The following is a 16,294-nucleotide window of genomic DNA, read 5'->3' as shown; positions in this document are numbered from 1 at the left end:
ATTTCTCTTGATGATTTCAATCTTTCTTCAGAAGGAAGTTTTCTATTCCGACATTCGATGCAAAAAGTAACTTATCGGGTAAAATAGTTTTTACACCGACTTTGCATTAGCCACCTAAAATACAAGGAAACCTCTGTTGAGTTTTGGTATTATGTCGCCAAAACCTATCTTAGAATTCATGGAGAATGAAGCCGGAAATATCGGAATCGCGAAACTTTCATTTTCCCGCGTTTTGCCAACCTCTATATATAGCATTAAAAACAAGCCTCGAAAACCAAAAATCATACCGATATTTCTTTGAAGAATTAGAAGATTCAGCGGGGAGAATATCGTGTCTAAAATACGTTGGAATCAGTAGGAAGAATCGGAAATCACTCTCATATTTTTATCTTAACTCTATGAGCTAAATCCTCCGATATCTAAACAAATCTGTACCGGTTTACAAAATATCTTCTCAAAAATATCTTCACAAAATATCTTCTCAAAATATCTTTAATAAATATCTATTCATCCTTATCCGATCTTTGATAAATATCTACTCATTTCTTAGTTCATAGATCATTTTAATTTGCTCAAAGTGATCATAATTTATATTTTACTATTTCATAAAGTTCCTCATAAATTTTAGTATAATTATATATTAATTACGAATTTTTCTCTTTAACACTGTGAGCTAAATTCTTCAGTGTCTAAATCAATTTATAACAGTTTACAAAATATATTTCATAAATATCTAAACATCCTTATCCTCCCTCACTCACTCTGTCGACATCCCTCTCTCTCTCTCATTACACTTTTCATTTTCCCTTCCTTCTTCTTCTGCAGACCCATTTCCAATTTCTTCTTCTATATATATTATGTTTTCTTCACCTCTTCTAACTACTTCTTTTTCTTTTCTTCTCCTTGCTGCCCAGACACACAACCATGCTGCTTATTCCCCATTTCTTTTCTTTTTGCTGCAGCTAGGAACACGGCCATCATCACGTTCCTTCTCCTTCCTCTCATCACCACCGTTTCTCCTCCACCATGGCAGCACCCACACAACGTCCTTCTCTTCCCCTCCACGAGACTAACCACCATCATCACCTGCTTCCTTTCTCATGGCCGAACACATCACCACGTTTCTTCCTTCGTGCAAACCACGCACACCATGTTTCTTTCTTCCTCACGAAGCCACCACCGATGGCCACCCACAACACCATCATGGACGCACCCCTGGTTCTAAATATCGGTCGCGGTCGCGGTCGCGGTCGCGTTGCGGATTTCGCGATAACGGATATTACAGTTGCTGCGGTATGTGTTGCGCCTGTTGCGGGGTGAATGGTTCCCAGATTTTCACAAATTATGCTTAAAATGCATAAAATATGTGAAAATATATATATTATCATATAACCTATAATATAGATCATAATAGTAACTTCTAAACTATACAAAAACTCATAACATATATTTTAAATCTTCATAACATGTCAAAAAGTAAAGAAAATCATTAGAAAATGATTGATATGAATAAATTAGTAGCTACTAATGTATTTAATAAAGATCATCCATTAACATAAATCAAACAATAAATCCACAATTCCACATATATAAAATATAAAGTACAAACACACATTAACTACTCATATAACTGTACGTTATAGAGTACATACACACATTTACTACTCATAAGAGTTATAGAGTTCATATAAATAAAGAAGTTCAACAAAAGCAAAAGTTATCACTTCATCAATCACCACATTGTAGAATGACGTGCGGGATCATAACTTCCATCATCAACTTGACTATCATTATATCCCATTCCTCCAAATACATAATCAAACACTCCAGAACTTCTTGGTTGTTCAATTTGTTGTTGTTGATCATATGAAAACCCTGTTGATGGATCATAATAACCTTGGTAATTCATAGGAGGTTGGTAATATGGTGGGTTTGGCATATATGGAGCATGCTCATAACCATATGGCATGTTATGCATGTAAGAAGGTTCTTGGTAGTATGGTGGATAGTTGCCTTGACTACCATCAAATGAAGTAGCAATACCAAAATTGTAACACCCCGATTTCCAGGTGTCACTTTAGTAACCAAAAATAGACTTTACGCTGAAAACAGGTAATTTTTTTTCGTTTGATACCTTTTAAATCAAGCAATAGAAAATAAAGACAAAACCCAACCACTAAACTAACCAACACACAAATATATACACATGTACAGCCTCAGCTGCACTCCCATGTCACGCGCACTCGCAGTGACTCCAAAGTAGTGTGCCCGTAGGCAAATAGTTACAGATCCAGAAGTGTGAGTGAAAAGGTTATAATTACAATCCACTGGGAGAAAGTCGGCCTCAAAATGGCCTAAGCAAAGACCCCTATAGTCCGACTGACTCACTGTGATCCCTCAATAAGAGAACCACACAAAAGCCATGCGTCGGGAACCTACCCCGTCCCAAAAGCAAAACGAATCAGAGCTCTACACAAATATGACGCCTGCCTAACTCTACCAACCCATAACTGCTCACACATCCGAGTCCTCGGCGAACTGAAGACGGCAAGTTGAAGCTCAGCTCCATGCGTCGTAGAACTCCTTTTGTCAGATGTTCACACTCGTCAGTCCGGTCCTCCATGACCCTTCCCCGGTACGTCGCTCGATGACCCACAACATCGATCACCCAAGCGGTGGGGGCATCCCGATCCACAAGCTCATATCTGATCCCCCCCGAGGGAGAGACCATCGAACACCAGTCGGCCATCGACATCTGGCAGCAGGCCGACCGCCCAAACACAAACATACAAACAAAGCCAAGGCGCTAGGGTCAACTCACAGCAATAAGTAGATATACACTCAACATGTGATATGGGGTATAGATATATGTTGATATATATACATATAAACAATCCTAGCATGTTATGGCTCTAACATTGCTTCAATAAACAAACAGCACACAATCTCAGTCAGCATGAATGTATGCGTGAAATGCACAATATGTATCCGGATTTGTGACGCGTTCCCGTTCGCCACAAGTGAAGCATTTTCACTATGGATGGACCATTCCCGTTATCCATCCTGGATGAAATCCATCCTGGATGAACCATTCCCGTTATTCATCCTTGGTGAACCATTCCCGTTATTCACCGAATGATGAACCATTCCCGTTATTCATCATTAATGCAAGGTGAACCATTCCCGTTATTCACCATGATATGCACAGGTGAACCATTCCCGTTATTCACCCGATTGAATGCAACGTGGTTAGCCAAACAACGAATCGTCCTTACCACGAAAGTGTTTAGCTCACAACCCAATCTCAACAAACCCATGAGTTAGTGTCGGTCAATACAACACAACTCGGAGTAAGTGTCGGTCAATACAACACAACTCCATCCACAGAATACACAAGGGTCTAGTGTCGGTCAATACAACACAGCCCAAACAACAAGAGCACTAGGTGTCGGTCAATACAACACGGCTCCACAACACTCCCCAAGAGTACTAGAGTACTCGGTGACTTTCAATCATCACCATAGCTCACCTTAGTGGCTTCCCCCAATTCCGATAACTCTCCAAACCCACAACAAAGTCGACTTTTCCCCGTCTTTCGTAAATATTTTCCCCTTCAGTTCTCCTATGCTTAAACGTTAATAAAAATTGTTTCAATTCGAATTAGTCAAGTTATGAGTTTATTTCTCAAAGTCTAAGTTTCCCAAGTCTTTAGTTTTTCAAAGCTCTATCATTCTAAGTTTTCAAAGATCAACCACCCAAAATACATTTCCCGGGGAAAGTCTAAGAATTCCAACATATGGCTAAGTCTCAAACCCCACATTTGGACTTGCCTAGGGTTGTTCATCCAACCCGAAATATCAAAGATCACCAGATCAATGAATCTCCACTCCGAAATTGCGTCAAAACGCTCAATCCAACAAAAGCACAACATCACAAGTATGGAAAAGCATCATAACATCAACTCATCATCAAAAACAACATCAGATAAAACATAAGTCGAATTTATCGACGCCTATCATGCAGTCATAGCTAATATGTAAGTTGCCCTAACCTCGAGCTGTTCCAGCTTCGCAAACAAAGTTCTCCTCAAACAATTGCTCTGAGTCTTCCAAAGTTCCTTCAACTGAACCTCGGAGAAAAACAAAGCAGAATTCAAACAAAATCGATTAGTTCGATCGCAAAACAATACATAAACGATAGACAAAGCATTAAAGCTTCAGAATAGGACAATCAGGTACGAAAAGACAAGTTTTCGAAACCGAAAAACTCCCCCCTAAAGGAAATAGTCCACGGCCTCAAAGGAAAAAGGGCTTCGGCTCTTTTTCTTTGATCAAATCAATTCACAAGGTAGTTTTAGGATAAAACTAAGGCAAAGAAACTGTCGGAACAATTTTCGGACAATCGGGTCGAAATATGACTATCCAGGGGCATTTTGGTCCAAAATAAAGGCTCAAAACTTCAAAGTTATCAGTTCTGAAAACAAATTTGACAGCAACGATCCTCTTGACATCCGTGACAACAAATCCTAAAGGCACGAAGTCAGATTAAGTCTTTTTGACAATAAAGTTTCGAAATGTGAGCAAAAAGGGTTTTGAAACAGTTTTTCAGATCCTGGACAACTGGATCACAATCAGCGTTTACTGATAGAGGTTTTAGGCTCATGGGAACCTAGAGAACATAACCCAAGCAAGAAATCGAAGAAAACGGACAATTTTAGAAAAAGCTCAAAACTGTGAGCACAGAACCGACTTTAGAAACTCAGCAGAAACAGTAATCAGAGGTAGGAATCGTGTTAGTTACCTCGATACCTAGAAGTAGAGACGAACTGCACGAAGATTGGTCAAGTTTTCGCGAAAATCTCTCCTCTCCCTCTCTCTCTACAAACCGCGGCCTCAAATGGTGAAAATGAAGAGGATTTTGCTTTTTCGCCTATTTATAGGCGGGCGAAATCGCGGGAAAATGAAAATTTCGCGATTTCGATTTTTGCAGCACGATCACCGTGGAATTCTAAGAGAGATTCTGGCGTCAGAAATCCAGAACTCAAAACAAATATCTAGGATTTGGGAAAAACGATATCGAAAAACTCAAAAGCGGTGTCGGTTAATCTGCCCCGAAAAACTACTTTTTGCTGTGATGCTCAAACGACAAAACTTCCTACTGAAGAAAGATTGGAAACGTCGAAACAAGTCTGGCAATGCGGACGGAATCTTCGTTACAAGTCCCGAATAGAAAAAGTCTTCATCCATTGCTCGAAAATAGGGTTTCGAAGCAAAGAAATTAGCGTCGGCGGACATCCGAAAAGTGAAACCTATCGTGCGTACAGTCCAGAGTTCCGAAATGAAACGCTGGTCGATGGAAAAATAAAGAGAAACTTTAAATTTTCCGAGAGTTCGAAATCTCACTCAAAACGTTGCTTTAAGAGCGAAATAGCCTATTTTGGACACGCTCGCCATAAGGCAGGTGTGCAGACGACTCGCACTAACTCCGAAAACAACTACGCAACATTCCTCAAGCAATTCCTGAACTTTCTTCTTCATTAATCTTCCTCAAATATCAAACTCCTGTCACGCTTACACTGATTCTACGCGTGAATCGGAACCTAGCTTGTTCTGAAAATCCAGGTCTTACAAAAATCAGTAGAAGATTGTGCTACACTAGATGAGGAAGAATCATCCAATGCAACATTTTCACTTCTTTTATTTTTCCCATGTTTGGCTCTACCTCTACGGCTACTACCACCAATCACACTATCAGAAGCATCTTCATCCATCCTACCATGTGTCATAGGTATAAGATATTGATCGCGCCTGCCACATGGTTCTTCTTCACATTGCATTGAATTGCCACCACCACCACCACCACCACCACCACCACCACTACCACCACCACCACTACCACTCCCACTCCCACTGTTTCCACTTGGTGGACTTAAACCACCTTCATCGCCTTGAGTTGGTGGTTGACTTGAATCAGATTTCTCTCCAGGTTGCGCTTCTTCATTATCATCATCAGAATCAATAGGGAGCCATTCTTCGTTTTGCATCCCATCCAACAATGGACCTTCTCTCTCCTCAAGCCATGGAGCCAAATGATCTTCTTCTTGAAATATATAATCAAGATTAATGGGATTGAAACTTCTTTCAATCTCTTCTTGACTTCTTCTCATAGTATGTCTCATCTTCAACTTCATGTTGTAAAATGTAAAGACAAGCTTTTGCAATCTCTGATACTTCAACCTGTTTCTTGTCTTTGTATGTATATAACTAAAAGTACTCCAATTTCTCTCACAATTTGAAGCTGAAGTTGTTTGACTGAGAACTTTTATAGCTATAGTTTGAAGCTCATGAGCACAAGATCCATATACCATCCACCATTCAGCTGAATCAATGAAGAAAATGATATTATTATTACTATTATTAGTATCAATAAAAAGAAAAGGTTTGAAATATTCTTATGCCAATATGAAAATTGTAAAAAAAAACATAGGATCTAAATTTTTACCAGGATTCATTTGACACCAAGCTCTTTGAGCTTGTAAAGTTCCAAATGTCTCTTGCTTATCCCGAAAAAGTAACAACTACAAGCATCAATGTACCATATCAATTAGTAATAGATATTGAGTAAATTTTCTATTTTAAATTTAATACAATGTAAGTATGAAATTTACAAATTACTCACCTGATTGATAGCTTTTATTTGGTTATCAATGTTTGGTTCTATTCTGCTTATCATTTTTGTTGTTCCATCCATGGTTTCCTTAGCTACATCACTTCCATGCACAACGCCAAATTGAAATTGGGGATTGAGAAAATAACCTTAAAAGATATAGTAATTAGTATATGAGTATATCAAAATAAAGTATACAAATTCTAAATAAAAAATTAAATGAAATATATCACTATGTACCTGCTGAATGTAAATCAGAATGCATGAAGTGCCATCTTTTATCAACAATGTCAGTATAATGGGAGTGATAGCGGCAATTCTTTTCAATTGCTAGTTTAGCTCTATCAATTGCTTCATAAACAAAGCCCATAGTTGGTTTTTCATCACCATCCACCAATTTCAGCACCTTGACAATTGGCTCAAATACCTTCATTATATCCGCAGCCTTACTCCAAAAGCTATCACTCTTGACAATCTGTTTGGCTTCAAATGCAGGCCCTGATTTCTCCTTTCCCCACTTAGAATCATTAAATTCATTGGAATCAAACATATTTTTCAAAGCTTGTTTCTGCGCCACAATTGACTCAACCTGCATAAATTGTGTTGCAAAGCGAGTGATTGCTGGACGAATAATTTCCCTGCCACGTGTATACTTCTTCATGAGACTCACTGTCCAAATATGGTTATAGATGAACAAAGTAACCTTCTTTGCATCATCAAGGACTTTTTGAACATTTGACTTTTTACCAATGTCTTCCAAGCACAAATCTAAGCAATGAGCTGCACATGCGGACCAAAAAAGATGAGGTCTTTTTTCCATCAATTTCAAACCAGCGGCTTTTAACGCTTTCTCATTATCAGTGACTACTTGAACAACATTTTCTTCCCCTACCTCTTCCACAACTTTGTCAAGTAGACTAAAGTAATATTCAGTGTTTCTACTAGCAACGCTAGAGGCATCAATAGACTTTAAGAACACAGTGCCCTTGCTACAATACACTAAAAAGTTCATGATATGCATGTGATTTATACCATTTGTCCAGCCATCACACATGATAGTTACCCCTCTTTCCTTCCATGTTGGTTTCAATTCATTTATCCATGATTTCATGCATTTAAATTCATTTTCCAAATACACCGAAGAAATCTCATAAGGAGTAGGGTATTTAATACCTGGTCCTAAGTCAGCTGCCGCCGTCAACAAATTGTGTAGCCATGGAGAATTGGAGAGGTTCATAGGAAGACGCTCATATATTATCAACTTAGACACTGCTTCCCCTAACTTTTTTCTCAATGTTTTCAACACTCCTCCTCCTTTAATTTTTGGCTGCTTCATACTTTTACTCCTAGTCAAATCAACATCTACTGACCTCAATCTATGTTCAAGATCACTTTCTTGACGTTGATGGGGAGCTCCTCTACCACCTACACTTGACATGCCTCCACCTTCATATATAGAATCCAATCTTCCAGTTTGTTGTCTAAATCTTTGTCTATCTTCCCACTGGCTTTGTGAATGTAGACTTTCTTCTGTAGCTCGTCTTATAGCTATATCATCATCAAGAAAACCTTCAATCTCATCTTCTTCCTCCCCTCTTATATTTGTCAAAAATTCTTCTTTTCTTCTTCTAAAATCCCTTTTCTTGTTTTTATTTTCTTTGAGAAGCTTCGACATACTCTCTCTCACAAAACTGTCCACCCTTGCACAACCCTTAACTTCTCCTGGCACATGTGCAATATGTTCTTTTAATCGTGTAATTCCATTAGAAATCACTTTGCCACATAGTTTACAAGCAACACAGTTTCTACCTTTACTAGGTACTGGGTCTGCAAAATGCCAACCAATATCATCACTTGGAGCACCTTCTTTTCTACCCGATGGAAATTCTTCTCTTGGTGGCATTTTTAAAGAACCTGTAACAAGTCACATTTATAAATAATCAAATATAAAAAATTAAATTAAAACAATTCAATCATAGACATCCAACTATGTCAATTTCATGTTTAATTTTCACAATTTTTTTATTCAATTAATATCTAGATTTGTTTAAAAGAATCTGTTAATATTTATTATAAACCAAAAAGATATGTTATATATCAATATATCATCATAGGAAACATGCAAATACTATGTGAGAAGTATTCAAGTATATATTGTTATTTTGCTGTAAAAAACGTATATATTGTTATTTTAGAAAATAATGAATATTATTTTAAAAAAAAGGAAATAATGAATATCTGTTTTTCGAAAAAAAAAAAATTCCCAACCAACCACATTCAATCACACGGATCATGGCATACATTTAGGGAGAAAAAAAATTTAAAAGATGATAAAAACAAGTAACAAATCTTGACCACTCCTTCTCCTCATCTTCTCCACTCTCGGTCAAAATCTCTCCACTCTCTCAACGACATAAATTTTCTCCACTCCTTCTCTCCCAAAAAATTAAACAATAAGCCACAAATCTGAAACAAAAGAGGGAAGGGAAGAGATTGAAGGGTGGGTCATGGGTGGGTTACTTACCAGTTACCTCAAGGGCAGAGGACAACAAAGAAGAAACTGAAGCGGGAAGGGAAGACCCGTCTGGAGCGTCGGGGATGGTGGACGCCGGTGGAGTGCCGGTCGAACTCGAAGCAGTGGAGCACAAAATTCGATCGTTTCAATTCTCTACTTCTCTCACGGTCAGAGCTAGAGGAAGAGAAGCTGGAAGATTGATGGGTTGCCTCAGAGGTAGAGGAAGTCAGATATAAGGAGTGGAATGGCTCAAAGCCTCAAAGAATCTTCAATCTATTCAAATTATTGAAAATACAGGTTAGGTTTGCTATGATTTCTGAGTTGAATCTAAGAAAAATCTGAAATTTTGTACAAGAATCTTCATTCTGTTCAAATTATTGAAAATTACAAGCTACTTTGCTATGATTTCTGAGTTGAATCTAAGAAAAAGCTGAAATTTTGGACAATATTCTCTGATTCTCCTCTGATTCTCCTCTGATTGTCTCTATTATTAGTTATGAAAAGGGTTTTTTGGGGGAAAAAGGCTGTCACGGCAAAAACGCCCGTGACGCCGTTACGGTGCGGCCGAAACGCCGTTACGTCGCGGCCGTTATCTGTGATTCGGAGTAGCAACGAGAATTCGTTCCGTAACGGTAACGCTTGATATGTAAATAAGTAACACAGAAAGGGGGGGTTTGAATTGTGTTCTTAAAAATTACTTGTTAGAACTTTAGTTTATGAAAAGAAGATAAGTTCTTAAGAAAATTGTTCTGGTGACTTTTCAAAAACTGTTTAGTGCAGCGGAAGTAAGTAAATAAAGCAGAACGATCAGCACACAGGAATTTATACTGGTTCACCCTAAACGATTGGGCTACGTCCAGTACTTGACCACCACCAAGATTTTCACTAGCAAGTATCAATGACTTCTCCAATACAAGTATTAGACAGGACTTCTCCAAGTATTATCACGGACTTCTCCAAGTATTGTACAGGACTCCTCCTAGTATTATCACGGACTTCTCCAAGTATTGTACAGGACTCCTCCTAGTATTATCACGGACTTCTCCAAGTATTGTACAGGACTCCTCCTACAATCAACAAGATTGTTTGGCTCTACAAGAAATCTCTTCTCAAAAGAGTTGGTGTAGACAATTTATGGCACTGGAACTCTCAAGTGTTTTGGGTTCTGAAAGGACGTTGGAACACACAAGAGTTCAGAATCTAAGAGAGAAGTAAGAGAAGAGGTTTGACTCTTTTAAGGTTTGGTATTCTCTCTTGATTTAGCAGAGGTATGAGATCGGATTTGACTCTTAGGAAATCTGCTGTGAGCTTTTAATGCTTTGAAGAATGTTTTGATTAATTGCTCTGAGTTCTTTCTTTTCTTGCAATAAATTTTTTTTCTTCTTGTCTTCTTCAATCTTCAGATATGTCCTTTATATATGATCTTGCTAGTTGTGTAGCCGTTGAGACACAAAATCTGGCCGTTGTTTGTAGCCGTTGTGAGTGTCATCTAACCATTGATTCAAATCTCCGGTTGGTAGCTTCATTAAATGCATGCTGCTGTTCAAAACTATCCTTTAGCCAAAAAGGTGTACTTTGTCAGCTAGTAGGTGGTGATAGCTTTGGGCTACTTTGCAGAAGAGAGACATTTTGGAAAAGTGATGTTGACGTGTTGTCCTTTTTCCTCTTCATTGGTCATCGAGACTTCTCTCTTCAAAGATAAATCAGTTTGCACGTGACCAGATTAGTTTCCTTTTGACTAAAGCATGGGGCAAATAGTTGAGATACAATTTGGACTTTCCCGCTCAAAGACTTCTTCTGAAATTCTGAGGTATGACGTGGCATAAAACGATACAGAATAAGTGTCTTCCTTGTTTACTGGACGATGCGGTCATATCTTGCGTAAACTTCTTTTTCCTTATAAGGCTTAGACATATTCGTTGAAGCATGCGACCTTATAATATATATTTCCTGAAAAATGTCATTAACATCTGGAATTAGATTTTAGTATAGAAAGGTATTTATAAAAATTGTTAGGATCAAAATAAGATTGAAACACGTTGTAACACGTTTGAACTTAACAATCTCCCCCTTTTTGATAATGACAATTTTTATTGAAAAGGATAATGATCAAGAGTAAAAAGAATTTATGCTCCCCCTAAATTGGGTAATATAAAAGTTTTAAAAAAAACTTATTCAAATCATATTACTCCCCCTGAGTTGTATAAAACTTTGGTGTTAGGTTAAGGAAACAACCTTGAACTTGATCTTAAACTTTTCTATAATTCCTAATTCCTATTTTCTCCCCCTTTGGCATTATTAAAAAGAAAGGGAAAAGAATTTAGTAGAAAGGTATAATATGCATAGTAAACATGGCAAACGTTAGTTATAAAACGATAAGCATGATGGAACGATAAGATATGCATAATCAGTGAACAATTGTCTGAAAACATAAAAGTAAAAGCGAATTGTTCAGGATAGAGAGTTGGCCATTAGCCAAAGCGTGTCAGCAGCTGATCGATTTTCTGAGCAAGAGTCATGAACTGCTGGTTGATGTGGTCACGGTGGTCTTCAAAGTCTTCTCTGGTGACAAATTGAGTCGCCAAGACTTGAGCACTTGAGCTTCCACCTTCAGTCTTGAAATCAGCTTGAAGTCCCTCAGATTCATCTTCTTCTTTTCCATCAGCAGAACTGTTCAGTTGTGACTCTGTATCATCTGCCTCTTCAAGCATCTTCCCCTTTCCTTTGTCAGTGTTGGCTTTCTCAGAATGAGAAACAACTTCAGGAATGTGAGTGGGTAGGAGTACAAACACCCAAGTTCCAAATTTCAGTGAGAGCGCGGAGGTCCGATTCATGAGAGAATATGGCAGAGTACCAACATATCCCTCAGAGACACTCAATTTCCAGAACTCTGGATCAGGAACTTTGCAAGCGTGAAGTTGGAACAAGTAGTTGTCACCCTCTTGTCGTTTCCATGTAGCAGTGAGCTGATTGCTTGAAGACTTGTCAATCTTTCTTGCCAGAAGGTTCAGGTAGCTTTTGAACGATCCCTTGGTAGTCCTCAAGGTGCGTCTGCGTTGGATAGCAGAGGACACTAGCGTCTGAAGACGCCTCTTTCTTGCTTGAGAAAAATAGTGAACAGTACCGGATCTGCTTGCCTTCTTAGTGCTTGCTTTCGTGAACGGTTTGAGAGTAGAAGTCATATGCTCATCGGCAATCAATGACTTAGGTAAAGATTGAACAAGTTGGAATGCAGAGGCATTCTCTTGTGCAACGACAGTTTGGTCAGTGATGAAAGCAGTGTTCATGGTAGGGTTTGGTTGAGATGTGAGTGGTTCATTTGTTGTTTCAGTCAAGGGTTCATTGAGGTTTGTGTTTGGTGGGAGTTTTGGCAATGGTTCAGTGTGGTGTTGTGAGTGTGTTGGAGAGGAGTGTGGTGTTTGAGTATTGTCAACAAACAGTGAATCCAGAAATTCTTTGTTGGACATTTCAGAAGGAATTTCTTGATAAGGTAAGAGAGAGTTTGCTAACCTTGTGTGAAGGACAAAGTCCTCATCAAGGAAGGGCTCCTCAGGTTCAGCAGAGAGAATCTTCCTTTTCTGATATGCAGGTTGTGGTTCAACAGTAACATGAGATTCTTCAAATTGCTTCCTCAATCTCTTTAGCTTTTTGGGTTCAGCATTCTTGACAGTCGGAGAACCTTTTCCTGATCTGGTTCTTGAAGCGATGGGATTGGATTGAGACTGCAATGGTTCACCACTCTTCACAATCTTGATTCGAACAGACTGTTCTTCCTCGACCTCAGGGAACGGTGCAATGCGGAGAGCTGCAGGAACAGTTCTCTTGGACGGTTCCTTCTTTGACACATCAGACAGTTCTGTCAGATTTTTCTTCCTTGTCTGGACAGTCTGTTCATCAGATACCTTTTCTTTTCCTCTGGTGTTTTTCCTTGTTCTGGGCAAGTATTCTTCAGGAACATCAGAGGCATCAAAGGGAATGTGCATTTTGCTCACATCTCCCAGTCTGATCGGTGAAGGAAAGATCACATCTTCATTCAAGCGATCCTCTGATTCCAGAAACTCTTTGATAACACCTTTCTTTTCGAGAATAACGGTCAGCAGCGAGCCAAAAGGAAGGTATCCTTGGCTTTTCTCCAGATAGTTGATCAAGTAGTTCCACATCAAGTGTGCAGGGTTAATTTTCACTCTTTTCAAGATCTTGTACAATGCGTACCTTGCATGCGCATTTACATAATTTCTTGCACCATCCTTTGGTAAGACAACCTTGCTAATCACAGCATTGTTGAACTTGACATCATCAATGAGATTGCCCACTTCCACAGTCAGTGGTTCCTCTTGGTTCTTCCAAATGCACTTCCAGTCATCAACTTTCGCAAACCAATTTGGGGAATATTTTTCACCAACTTCCAACTTCACATTCAGTGCTTCAGCCATGTCATTGAGAGTCACTAAGATGATCTTGTCATTTACTTTGGACTTAATGACTTGTCTGTGATTTATCACAACGGCACAGTCATAAAATTCCTTTACCAAAGGCACATACACTTCGCGCTGAGCCATGGTGTACACGGTCTCCCAGTCCTGATGAAGTAAGTCTGCAAGCCCAGCCATCTTCACGAAGGCAAACACCTTCAGATCAAAGTACCTTGGGGACACAAGAGAGTTGTCACCCAGTTTCTCAGTTTTCACGGCTCCAACCTCCTTGAGTTGAACAGAGCGTTGGCGGTTGATCCTCTCTGATCTCCTCTGGATGATCTCCATTTCTTCAGCAGAGTAAGGTGTTTTACCACCTTTCTTGGATTGGGCCTTAGATTTGGAAGGGGCTTTGGAAGAGGTAGCAAGAACTCCGGCCATTTGGGAATGAGAGGAAGTTTCAGAGACGGCTTAGGGTTTCTTTACTTGGAAGAGAGAGAGAGTAAGTGTCAAATGAAGTGAGGTGAAAGAGAGAGAAGGAAATCTTTTGGATATATTTGATTTGGAATAAGGAATGGCAGTTTTGGGTGGTGTGCAGATGGCGGTTTTCTTTTCATGAGAGAGAAACTATTAAACAATTGAGCAGTTGAGACCACGCGCGTTAAAAGTAAGAGAGATAACTGCTTCGCATTTAATGTGATGGGACCTTTCAAAGTTCACTGTTGTAGCACGTGCAAGAGTAATGATGCATTGAACTAAACAATGTCTTTGCCAGCTGTTAACCAAACGATATAGATTTCCTGAGAGCAACTTCATTGAACGGAGAGTTGTTGAACGATTTGATCTACTGGTTGAACAGTGAGGAGACAGAACAGTGCGGATGTTCTTCGAAGAACGAAACCTGCAAAATAGAAACCTTTGTTTCCATACCTTTTATTGAGCAGAGAGCATATTTATCCTTGTTCTTAGATCTGAGAATCTGCCTTCTAAAAGAGGTTTCGTGAGTATGTCAGCAAGTTGATCTTCTGTGTGTATATGAGATATATCAATGTTTCCCTTTGCCACAAGGTCTCTAATGAAATGATGTTTGATCTCAATGTGCTTTGTTCTTGAATGCTGAACTGGATTCTTGGCAATATTGATGGCGCTTGTGTTATCACATAAAAGAGGTATCTTGTTTTCATGAATGTTGTAATCCTCAAGTTGATGCTTTATCCATAGGAGTTGTGTACAACAAGAACTTGCTGCCACATATTCAGCTTCAGTAGTGGATAAGGAAATAGTGCTTTGACGTTTACTTGTCCAGGATACTAAACAGTTTCCCAGAAAGTGACATCCTCCACTAGTGCTTTTCCGTTCAACTCGATCACCAGCATAATCCGCATCACAAAATCCTTTCAACCTGAAATCTTCACCTTTCTCATATAATAGACCAAGATTAGCGGTACCAATTAAATATCTAAAGATTCGCTTAACAGCACTAAGATGAGATTGCTGTGGGTTTACCTGAAACCTTGCACATAGACAAACACTAAACATTATGTCTGGTCTGCTGGACGTTAAATAAAGAAGTGAACCAATCATCCCTCTGTACGATGTTGGATCAACTGGTGAGCTTTCATCACTTTTGTCCAGAACACTGTTGGGATACATAGGAGTACTCATCTCATTTGACTTGTGCATGTTGTATTTCTTGAGCATATCCTTTATGTACTTGGACTGATGTATGAAGATCTTGTCTTTCTCTTGCTTGATTTGAAGTCCCAGAAAGAATTTCAGTTCTCCCATCATACTCATTTCAAATTCACTTTGCATGAGAGTAGAAAATTCTTTACACAGTTTATCGCTAGTTGCACCGAAGATGATATCATCAACATACAATTGTACAAGGATGTAGTCGTCCTTCAATTGCTTCCTGAAGAGGGTGTTGTCAATCTTTCCTCTTGAAAAACCATTCTTCATGAGAAAGTTGCTTAGACGATCATACCAAGCCCTTGGGGCTTGTTTTAAACCGTACAGAGCTTTCTTCAACCTGTACACGTAGTCTGGAGTGGATGGTTCTTCAAAGCCTGGAGGTTGCTTCACATAGACTTCCTCTTCAATTACTCCGTTCAGAAAGGCGCTTTTGACATCCATTTGATATAGCTTGATGGAATGTTGACATGCAAAAGCTAGGAGTATCCTTATTGCTTCAATTCTTGCAACTGGTGCGAACGTTTCAGTGTAGTCAATTCCTTCTTGTTGGTTGTAACCTTGTGCTACTAGTCTCGCTTTGTTTCTAGTAACTTTCCCATTTTCATCCATCTTGTTTCTGAAGACCCATTTAGTACCAATGATAGATTTTCCAGTTGGTCTTGGAACTAGGGTCCATACTTGACTTCTTTCAAATTGATTTAGTTCTTCTTGCATAGCCAGAATCCATCCTTCATCTTGTAGAGCCTCTTCAACGTTCTTTGGTTCAATCTCTGAGATGAATGCACTGTTTGATTCTTCTCTGAATGCTGATCTGGTCTTTACTCTTTCTGATACACTTCCAATGATTTGCTCTGGTGGATGATCACTTCTGTACTTCCACTCCTTTGGAAGTGAGATTCCGCTTGAAGTCATGACTTGGTCAGACTGTTCAGGAATAGTACCAGGAGGTGACGGAGATTGATCTTCATGAACTGATTCTGATGGTTGAGCTCTCGTTGTGTCGTCA

The 16,294-nt window shown here is 39.1% G+C and overlaps 1 protein-coding gene and 1 long non-coding RNA gene across 2 annotated transcripts; both read right to left on the bottom strand.

Moving 5' to 3' along the window:
• Nucleotides 1-2,103: 2,103 nt before the first annotated feature.
• Nucleotides 2,104-4,922, bottom strand: LOC130749040 (uncharacterized). The gene is made up of 3 exons (XR_009022825.1): nucleotides 4,801-4,922; nucleotides 4,052-4,123; nucleotides 2,104-2,755 (listed from the first exon to the last, which is right to left on the bottom strand). It is a non-coding gene; the product is annotated as an uncharacterized LOC130749040 (long non-coding RNA).
• A 677-nt stretch (nucleotides 4,923-5,599) lies between these two features.
• Nucleotides 5,600-8,969, bottom strand: LOC130744147 (uncharacterized). Its single transcript, XM_057596337.1, has 7 exons — nucleotides 8,939-8,969; nucleotides 8,344-8,580; nucleotides 6,907-8,112; nucleotides 6,679-6,815; nucleotides 6,502-6,577; nucleotides 5,881-6,378; nucleotides 5,600-5,760 (listed from the first exon to the last, which is right to left on the bottom strand). The coding sequence occupies exons 1-7, from the start codon at nucleotides 8,967-8,969 to the stop codon at nucleotides 5,600-5,602; spliced, it is 2,346 nt and encodes a 781-aa protein (XP_057452320.1).
• Between the last annotated feature and the right edge of the window lie 7,325 nt (nucleotides 8,970-16,294).

Source organism: Lotus japonicus, chromosome 3, assembly GCF_012489685.1.
Source record: "Lotus japonicus ecotype B-129 chromosome 3, LjGifu_v1.2".
Classification (NCBI taxonomy): Eukaryota; Viridiplantae; Streptophyta; class Magnoliopsida; order Fabales; family Fabaceae; genus Lotus; species Lotus japonicus.
The sequence above is the reverse complement of the archived record's forward strand: the minus strand, read 5'-3'. Positions and strand labels throughout refer to the sequence as shown.

What these genes read in the sequence shown, in the direction of transcription:
- LOC130744147 (XM_057596337.1), bottom strand. Translation starts at nt 8,969, where the DNA reads ATGTATGCCATGATCCGTGTGATTGAATGTG. An exon ending in GATCCGTGTGATTGAATGTG is followed by an intron (nt 8,581 to 8,938) that starts GTTGGTTGGGAA and finishes GACTTGTTACAG; the next exon opens with GTTCTTTAAAAATGCCACCA. An exon ending in TTGGTGTCAAATGAATCCTG is followed by an intron (nt 6,379 to 6,501) that starts GTAAAAATTTAG and finishes TCATTGATTCAG; the next exon opens with CTGAATGGTGGATGGTATAT.